At 37.6% G+C, this 9,957-nt stretch overlaps 2 protein-coding genes across 3 annotated transcripts in view; one reads left to right on the plus strand and one right to left on the minus strand.

Moving 5' to 3' along the window:
* The first annotated feature begins 239 nt into the window (after positions 1-239).
* PMCH (pro-melanin concentrating hormone) lies at positions 240-1,747 on the plus strand. Its single transcript, XM_006019508.3, has 3 exons — positions 240-488; positions 1,042-1,246; positions 1,520-1,747. Exons 1-3 carry the CDS (start codon positions 240-242, stop codon positions 1,567-1,569), a joined length of 504 nt encoding a protein of 167 aa, XP_006019570.1. The 3' UTR covers positions 1,570-1,747.
* Positions 1,748-1,878: 131 nt separating this feature from the next.
* The window catches only part of PARPBP (PARP1 binding protein), a 62,226-nt gene continuing 54,147 nt past the window's right edge, over positions 1,879-9,957 (minus strand). For both annotated transcript variants that reach the window (XM_006019510.3, XM_006019509.3), the window contains exons 9-11: positions 7,530-7,611; positions 2,795-2,957; positions 1,879-2,289 (exon numbers count right to left, since the gene is read on the minus strand). In XM_006019510.3, the coding sequence (XP_006019572.1) occupies positions 1,949-2,289; positions 2,795-2,957; positions 7,530-7,611 (586 nt within the window). In that variant the 3' untranslated portion in view covers positions 1,879-1,948. The remainder of the gene's footprint in view (positions 2,290-2,794; positions 2,958-7,529; positions 7,612-9,957) is intronic.

The raw sequence follows: 9,957 nt of genomic DNA on the forward strand, positions 1-9,957 counted from the left end.
TGTTAAAAAAATATATATACTTAAGTAGCATATGGCATTACAAGTACTATACAAAAGGTTATCTTCTTTATTATGAGTCACTCATAAAGAATGAACTCATAAGCCACTGAAGTGGTTTCTATTCACTCTGTGAAATATATAAGGATAGGCATAGCTGGAGACCATGTTAATTTGCAAGGGAAACCCGTCTTAAATCTCTGAAGCCATTTAACTGCTATGCCAACTTTAAGCAACTAAGAATGTGTTTCTCATCCTACATGTTAATACTAACTTTCTCTCTTCTTTCCCAAGGTTTTCTATTTTCAGTTTCAAAGTCTCTGCAGAAGGTAGATGATGACGACATGCTACTAAACACCTTCACTCTAGGAAAATCTCTGCGGAATGGAGATAAAACAGAGAAGACAGGGGGTACACCTTCTCTTGAGCACTATAAGATGGAAGATGCTAGTTTTCAGGATGAAGAGGAAGACAGAAACCCAAAGTTCTTTGTGAGTTTCTGTTTCTTAATCAACTCCAAATGTAAATAAAGACTCATTTTAAGAGATAAATACTTTTCACTTATAAAGGATGCTTTGGCAGATAATTGCAATCACTCATTTCTGCAACTTAGTGTATGTTCATAGGCTAATTTTTAATTGCATGCATCTAATATTAGGCATATTAATCTGTATTTGGGTAACAAAAGGTATCTTATTCTAAAAAGATATGTAGGTGATCAGGACTGTGTGTATGTCGGGGGGTCGAATTCAGCTTACTTTATGTAGTTCTCTTTTTCTTTCTTTTTTATTTTTTAATAATGCATATTCTGGTCTCAGCCAGTTGGTATATGAAGGAGGTTTATAACCATAATAAACAATTAGGTTGATTACACATATTCTATTAACTTGCTTTTTAAAATACAACAGTATTCAATTAACATCTATTGTATGATGATGTTTACTTTTTAAAGATCATCTTCAGTTGCACTACTTACTTTCTTGATGAAGACTAAGCACAAGGGTAACAGTCTTTAAAATTTTAATCAGTCCTTTTAAAATCCAGAATATAGGTTCCAAACATAATTTCATAAGCCACAGTCTGCCGCTGAACCTGGCTATAAAACAGCTACCTTATCTTGCCCTGAAGGGATCAGTAGCTTTTCCAGCTGACACCGAAATAAAGACTACTGAATCAATACAGGAAAGAAGAGAGGTTGGTGATGAAGAAAATTCTGCTAAGTTTCCTATAGGAAGGAGAGATTTTGACAGTAAGTATACTTGCACTTTAACTTTGACGTAATGCAGTATATATGTTTAGTTGAATAAGATTATACTTGCAAATGTTTGAAAAAGGAAATTTGGAAATTATGTGCCAGTGTTTATCAATGTACAATGTGTTAATAGAATATAATCAAATTAAATATTTAGTTGGACTATTTCAGGTATATTTATTTGTTAAAAATTAACAATCTTGCTAGATGTCACTATAATGCATCCCATTTTTACAATTTAAACTTTTGGAGGTTTTTTTTCTTTTTCAGTGCTCAGGTGTATGTTGGGAAGAGTCTATCGACCTTGTTGGCAAGTCTGAAAATTGCTGGCCAGCCTCACCTTCCTTGAAGGAGATTAAATTATTTGGTTGCCAGTTTAAAGAAACGTGAAGTTATTGTGTTTTGCTATTGTTATACGCTTAAATCTAGGTACTAGTCTCTGTATTTCAAGGTGAGGGAAACATTATCAATGATCATCAAGTAACCTAGCTGTAAAAATGATGTGGTATCATTATTAAAACAGAAAATTCTGCATATTCAGATTTGTCGATATTTGTTTAATAGTATATGTATGCTACTCACATTACCATACACAATGAAGTCAAGGTATTTGTGCATCTGTTGTCTTGTTCTTGCAAAACTTACCATGTTTATTATGTAATAGTAAAACAATTATATATGTCAAAATAAAAATAAGATTCATAATCTAAAAAAATGAGTTAATTTTGCCTGACCAGCAATCAATTTAGTCTTGGCTGTAGTTTTGTTGCTTTTTCCTGCTCTATCCAATTTGCTGTCCAATTTCTTCTGAGGGTTGTTTGAAGTCTTAGGTCTCTTAATATTTGTATCCTGAGATGGTTCATTATCATTATTACAGATGACTTCTTTATTCAGATCCACTTGTTTCCTCTTTGTGCTCTTGTTTCTTAGCTGACAGCTCAGCTTTGCATCTTCTTTTTTACTTTTACTTCCATTCTGGTGAATATTTTCAGATTTAGTTCCAAATGCTTGTCTTTCAAAATCTGAATTCATACCTTCAGCTATGTAGGAGAATAAACATATTTAAGGAAAGGAAAAAGTTAATTTTGATAGTCTTGTGATTAAAATGACATAAGCCATGAATGTTTAATAATATATAAATAAATATATTAAAAAAAGCAGTCTAACTATCCACTAACCCCCGTAATATATCAGCAATGAAAATGTTACTGTTAATTTTAAAATTACATTGCATATGCATAAATATAACTTCTGAACCTTTGGGAAACAAGTACATACATTCTAAAATGTTGGAAAAAAATAACATATTAAGATCTTAATCGTAATTTACATAATTCATACCTTATATATGTAGTAATCTAAAAGAATAATTTTGAAGCCAAAATGGTTGTATTGATCATAGAATATGCAAAGCTATTAAACCCTCAGTTTATTTTACTTTAACAAAAGCTTGATGTCATAGTATTTAAATAATAACAAAGTGGTACATCACGTGAAAAATCAGGCATGAAATTTTCTCAGTCAGTCAGTTCTACTTCAATTTACCTGCAAAAGGTTCATCTTTTAGAGGGAGAACGGGGTCTTGTTTTTGTGCTGGGTGTATGCAAGTTGGGCTTTTGCTGCTACTGAAAAAATGCAGACTCTTCTTCTTAGTCAAGTCATCTTTATATGTACATGCAAACTGAGACCTGATTAAGGGTTGCTTCATCTGTTAGGGATGAACAAAATTAGCCTTAATCCTTAAAATTAATTTAGGAAATTATTCTGAATGGCTGTAGTGATAGTAGTATAATCTCCCCTCACCTTATCTATAATATGAAAAAACTTAAAACATCCTTACTTAGGGTGAAACACAGCATTAATGTACAAATAACAATATATTATAACTAATTTGAAAAAGCCTTAACAGTAAAATTCAGGTACTACAAAATGATTGGTTTGATTTGTATACCAATCTCTCTTTTTAACAAGAGTCGTATTTGATCATGTTAAAAGCCCAGTGTAAACTTTCCTGTCCTAGGTTTTTCTTTTGTCTTGCTCTTTAGTAGCATCTGTTTACTATTTTGAGCAGCTGTCATGGTGACTAGCTGTCTAATGTCAAATCAACCCTTACACAGAGCATTTGAAAAGTGGGCCCATCAGCATATACAGTAGCATAACTAAGGGAGGGTAAGCAGGGCACCAGCCCTGGACACCAATTTAGATGGGACCCTAGAATGATTGTACCCGGGCAGGCCATATTGCAGCAGCAGCAGTGGGTACTTAGTACACCCTTCCCCTCCAGCATTTCAGGACACTAAAATTGCTAGTTACACCTCTGTTTACAAGACACTTTCATTAGTCTGAGCCTCCCAATCAAACTGAACCATGTCAAAAGTGAAATACAAAACAGCGCCCAGGAAGAAATCAGACAAAGGGTAATCTAATATGAAGCTGAGCAAAATATACGTTTGATATTCTACCTTTATTAGATGAATTTCAAAATTTACAATCCTTCACAAAAAAAACCCAAAACCCTAAAAAAAATAAATAAAGGGATCTCCCTATAAAGAATTAAGGTCAAAGGACTTTTCCAGCTGTTGTGTCACAAGTCATAAATGTCCTAAGGAAAGGGGGAGAAAGATCTGCATAGCCTTATGAGAATTCAGCAGTACTCCAGAACACTATCTTATCTATCTGCAGTATATAGAGACAAATGAATTCCATCACATAAACCAGACACCTGGCTAAATAGTTCAGCTGAATCAATTCAACTCTGAAAGCTAAATAAAAATAGCAATATGAACTCAATTACTCCAAATCAAGTTTGTTTTGTTTTTACCAAAATGTGTTTCTTCTTCTGCATGTAACACTACCAAATCAACCTGGAATTTGAGTCAAGCTTTGTCTTGGTTCATTTGTCGTCACTGATATAGATTCCACGGGGCAAATTCTGTCCTCCGTTGCATCGGTATAATTAAGCAGACTTCAAAAGGAATAGGCAAGTATAGATAAGAGCAGATGTTGGGGAGTTCTTGAACAGCCCTTACCTCTCTTTGCTGTGCTGGATGTGTCACTAATTCCTCCTCACAGATACTCTGATCCCCAAAGCAATTCAATCTAAATCACAGTACTTTCCACGCAAGAGAACTGGATTGTGAAGGATAGTTTAAAAGTAGTTTAGATGCACAGGCCAGTGATCAACTCCATGCTAATAACGTGACTCTAGGAAAGAGCAATGGTCACCAACCACGATTTAATTTCCCTGCTCCCTACTGAACTGGCTAATTCTCTGAATTAGCATCGAATCTTCAGATTCAGCTGAATCGAATCAGGGAGAGTGATCGAATCAACTCGAACCACTGTCCCCAATTCGGACCGAATCCAAATCAAATAGGACCCGCTCCACACCCCCCCAATAGCTACTGTTTCTGGAATTCCAGCTAGCTTGGGTCTCTCTCCTCAGAACTGTACTGTGCCATACAGAGAACTCTACAGTTACACCAGGTAGATTTTGAAAGTCTGATTTATTCACAGAAAGATCATGGGATTGTAGGAAATTAGGGCTGGAGGCGATCTCATGAAGTCATCTAGTCCAGCCCCCTACTCAAGATAAAATAATCCCCAAGTAAACCATCCTAGTCAAATATCCACTTACCTGCTCTTGAAAATGTCCAGGGACAGTGAATCTACAACCTAAGTAAATAGATTCCTACGAAAGACCCTGTTTCTACCTTTCTCTGTCTGATGTCTTAAGAGCTCTAAAATTCAGCCTAAATTTACGCTATAGTTTTGCTGGAGAACTGAAGTTCCAGGATAAGTATCCCTACATGGAGCTATTCAGGAATAGCTATCACACTTATAAATTAATGCCTTGCTTTAGTCAGAAACAAAACGCCAGCATATTCAAGACCTACACAGGGGCACTCAACAATTAATTCAAACTAGCTAAGTGTGGTTTTTAAACTTGATAAGTTAACTTCTTTTAAGTTTATCCATAACCTGTCCCTCTTTTATTTTAGAATCCACCTGATAAACTACTTGATAGCAGTTTTCATTTAGCTCTCATCCATACACAATGAAAATACTAGATAGTACTACACCACAACCCTAAAAACAGCCTTAACTCTACACTTCTTATAAAATGTATTCTTTAAAAAACAGATGTAATGGAAATTTTCAGTAATATTAAAGACATTCTTTTAAATGATGTGGATAACAGTATCTAACAATAACTATGACCAGGTACAGACTTTATACTTTTACTGGTACAAGTGATCAGAGATTGGTCTATACCTGTAACAGAACAGAAGAATGGCACACAAAATCGGTCTGTGCCCGTAATGGAACAGAAGTTTAGCGCACACAGACTGGTTTAAAAATGGCAGTCTAAGATTTGCCCCTCTCACCTCCACATCCAAAGGTCAAATGTGTGTTCTGTTCGCTACTGATCTAAACTACTCTGTTTACAGAAAACCGTGTAACAGATCAATTCCACCTCAGGCTTTTTGAACGTCTGTACCCAGCCTATGAGTTTTGATTTTTATCTGGACAATAGAACAAAATACCATACAGACTCTTATTTAATTTTTCTTGGTCACAGAGAGATCTTGGTTTATGACAGCATTTTTGAATGTTCCAAACAAATTTTAAGTACCCATAAATTATATTGTGAAACTTCTTTATTGCTATTTTACAGTACCCAGACTAGCAGAAATGCAAAAACAAAAGAAGGATTTATCCACATGTATTTTTGTTTTAAGGTGCCCCACTACACATTACATGTATCACCCAATTACTGGGTTAATTGTGCAATTAATTGAGACCAGCTACATGTTCAAATCAACTACTGCACCTTGAAGAGGTCCAACTAGCTATAAAGTTATTACTGGAAAATGTGTAATAACTTTATAGTTGGTATCTACCCTGCTTTAATTTGCAAGCGTAGCAGGATCTGCCCCCGTGGCTGGGAGCTCTGGCAGCTGAAAGGGACGCCCCCGTAGCTTTCAGGATGGGGGGGTATCATGCATAGGTGGGACTGGGCGTCCTGCAGCTGAGGGGACACCCTGTAGCTTTCAGAAGGGAGGGTCCCCCACAGCTGACAGGATTTTCCCTCTCAACAGTGCCGTGCAGCTGCAGACTGTAGTTCCTGGCAGTGCCCCATGGCTGCCGGGACCCAGAGTTCCACAGCTGTGGGATGGGGTCCTGGCAATGCCCCACAGTCTCACAGTTGTGGGACTCTGGGTCCCCATGACTGCTGGGAGGGAGAGTTGTGCAGTGCAGCTGATGGGATTTTTCCTCGTGACAGGGCCCAATGCCGCAGACTCCGGGTTCTGGCAGCCATGGGGCCAGACTGCCCAGACCCAGAGTCCACAGCTGCAGGACTTGGTTTCTGTAGCTGTGGGGCACTGCTGTGGCTGCAAGTCCCATCAGCTATGGGACTCACTGCTGCAGGAGCTTGTTACTTGCGAATGCAGGGGGAGTCCAGAATGGTGATCCTACACTTCCCCTGTACTGACAATAAGGCATGATAGGATCTAATGCTGGATCCTACAATCATACCTCCTGCGACACACACACACGGCATGGCAGGAAGCTTGATTATGTGGATCATACACCAGATCCTATCATGCCTTTACCTGAGTGTCTACAGGAACTATAAGTAATCTTTTTTTTTTTTTTTTTTTAAATATATGCATCAATTAATTCAATGGGTCTTGATTCACTAAGTCAGCGTTTCCCAACCTTTTTCATCCCACAGCACACTTATCTAAATAAAGAAGCACCACGGCATGCCAGACACCAACCGGGGGGGGGGGGGGGGGGGGGGGGGCCGGCGCCCCGCTTGGCATTTTGGGCTGGAGCCATACCCCCTGCCTTGCAGGACCCACCCCCACCCCCGTCTGTCTGTGTCTGCAGCAGCAGCAGCAGGCAGAGGGCGTAGCTCTAGCCAGCCAGGAGGTGTGGCTCCAGCCCAAAATGCTGTAGCATACCGGTTCGGAAACACTGAACTAAGTTAAAGCCTCTCTTTTCTAGCGTCTTTGCTGGTTTTATTTTTCATGTTGCTTTTTTGTTTAGGTCTCTGTTTAGATAGCTCTTCTTTCAGGAGATAAAACTCATGTGATCAAGTTGCTTGATTAGTTGTAAAATACTTATGCAAATCAATAACTTTACTAATATTATTTCTACAAATCTGTATCCTTTTCCAAGACAAAGGGAACTTAACACATGCAAAAATTATATGTATTACATACCCAAATTAACAGACATATGTACACAAAAGACCACTACCATACTGCACCTTAAATTTACTTTCTTCCTCAAGTTTTTTAATACGTTGCCTGAGAGGTTTTGGAGAAGATCCCCTAGGCTGAGATGGAGACCTATATTGAGAGAGAAAAAATTCTTACAAACTACTGAAGTAGTTAAGATAAACTACTAATTTTATGCAACTCAGAATGTGAGGGGAAAAGTAAAGTGACCTTATTTCTCTAGTTGTATCTTGTGCCCCTTCTTCCCTGCAAATGATACTGATGCAATAAAATAAAAATAAGGGTCTGATCTTTCACTAAATGGCATTTTTAATAATATATAGTATTACAGTCCTACAGGCATAACTTACTTCTAATATAGCTAGTGTGGCAATGAGAGATACTCCCACCATATAGTTTATCATATTTTCCTGCACATGATACTCTTTTCCAAAATTCAGTTGATTGAAATTGGGACATGCATTATAACCAAAGAAATGTGGTAATAGCAGTTTTGGATGCTTAAGCTTCTGACAGGAAAAAGCAAAAGTAAAGCTGCATATGCTGCATGCAGGGCTCTCTAGCTGCTAGCTATCTATGAACACTTTCTCTTCTCCCCTACCCTTGGCAGAGGTTCTTAAGGAAAGATCTTTTTTCTTCATTCTGCGTTTCAAAAATAAGGAGCATATTTTATTTGGGGATGAGTAGTATGCAAGAAAATACAGTATGTTCAAAGGCAGACTCTTGTAGTATTTTTCTTCTATTTACATACAGTTTGATGGTATTATGTCTAGTCCCTTCCCCAGCACTTCTTTTAAAGTTGGTCCAAGGGCAGCCAAATGAGGTAGATATAAGGTCAGGAGAAAGCAAACAAGCTAGCATGTTGTGGTTAAGTGAAATGGATGCTGCTCTGGAAAACAGCATGTTCTGAATTCTAGGCTAGATCCTTACCCCCGGTGAGATAAACTTCTCCACTCTTTTCCATCCATTCTATCCAATGACTATTAAATGCAAGACCCTGAAACAGGACTGGACAGTAGATCAAATATTTTTATTACTTTCCTAAGCAGTAAGTAAAACTAAAAGATACCTGCAGTCAGATGGAAAAATGAAGAAATCTTTTACTGAACTGCATGCTATTAAGAGGTTTAATGTCTGTAAAGCAATTGAGATCCCTAGCATAAGCACAGAATGTGAAGATTTTTTTTTTTTTTTTTACTAGAAGGAAGAAAAGAAAAGAAAAAGAAAAAGAACTCTCCCCACCCTCAGTTTTTGTGAAGTTTTTTAGCTTTTAGAGCTATCAACCCCTTAGGGTAGTAAATTCCATTCCTTCAATAAATTAGTGTCTTATTCTTTTGAATATTAACACTGGTAAAACAAAAATAGCAGCTCAAATTAACAAATGGTCTTATTTTATGTAAGGTATTAGCATTTTATTGAGATTATATTATTTAAAATACTGTATTTTACACCTAGAAAAGGAAGTACTTAGGCAAAACAAAAGGCTTGCCTCTACCAAGACATTTAGGAATCATGGAGAGACAAGTTGGGCTCTTGCACTGAAAGAATAGAAGTGTCGCTACCAAATATTGAGGAGAGTTATTGAAATTTCTCTCTGTATCATTTAATAAACTGAAAAATAACCCTGATATCTGCTTCCTTCTTTTTCCAGTGTTTGGGCTTTTATTAATTACTTGCATTAATTAGATTACATTAATGCCCCACTCTTATTCTGAATTAAAGTGACCATAAACCAGGTCTAGCTTAGCTTAGTTTGTAAAGAAAATGACAACCACCTTAATTATGAATAAGAGTATTCACACTGGGAGTTACTGAGATTTAACCAAACAAAGATCACATTTATAATAAGGAGTATAAATTAAAATTTACCTACTTTAATACCCCATATCCATAAGTACAAGTATGAGGGCTGGGGAGAAGGGAGGAAAATTCATGAACCAGGTCTCACAGTTAATAGATTATGCTTAAGGATACCTCATAACTCAGTTAAACAGCTTTAAATGCATTATATTTAAAAATTATTTTGTTTTTCTATTTTCATATGGCAGGTAGAAGGATTCTAAAGGATTCTACATCTGAGAAAACCATGACATTCTTCCCCTTTCTAAGACCCCTTGCACAATCCGGGGGGAGGGGAAGATGAGGGTGGGGGGAAGGTGTGGACCACCAAACCATGTGACACCCACAAGGACAGCCCAGCCTGAAGGAGAACATTGGGAACCTGCAAGCCATGGGGCGGCCAGCAGTACAGCACAGGTAAGCAATAAGTAGGTAAGAAATAAGGGGCCCCTTGGGATTCGGAGCTGGAGGGCAGCAAAGGCACCAGTCACAGGGCTCAAGTGCCTATATACTAATGCTAGGAGCATGGGGAACAAGCAGGATGAACTAGCACTCCTGCTTGCAGAAAACACCTATGACTTAGTAGGGCTAACAGAAACCTGGTGGGATTCGTCCCAT

This window comes from Alligator sinensis, unplaced genomic scaffold (genome assembly GCF_000455745.1).
Source record: "Alligator sinensis unplaced genomic scaffold, ASM45574v1 scaffold74_2, whole genome shotgun sequence".
NCBI lineage: Eukaryota > Metazoa > Chordata > Crocodylia > Alligatoridae > Alligator > Alligator sinensis.

Bases quoted from the DNA above. Each gene is read 5' to 3' on its own strand.
- PMCH (XM_006019508.3), top strand. From the start codon at position 240: ATGTGTTTCTCATCCTACATGTTAATACTAACTTTCTCTCTTCTTTCC. The intron at 489-1,041 runs GTGAGTTTCTGT...TTTAAAATCCAG, and splicing joins ACAGAAACCCAAAGTTCTTT to AATATAGGTTCCAAACATAA. The intron at 1,247-1,519 runs GTAAGTATACTT...TTTCTTTTTCAG, and splicing joins AGGAAGGAGAGATTTTGACA to TGCTCAGGTGTATGTTGGGA.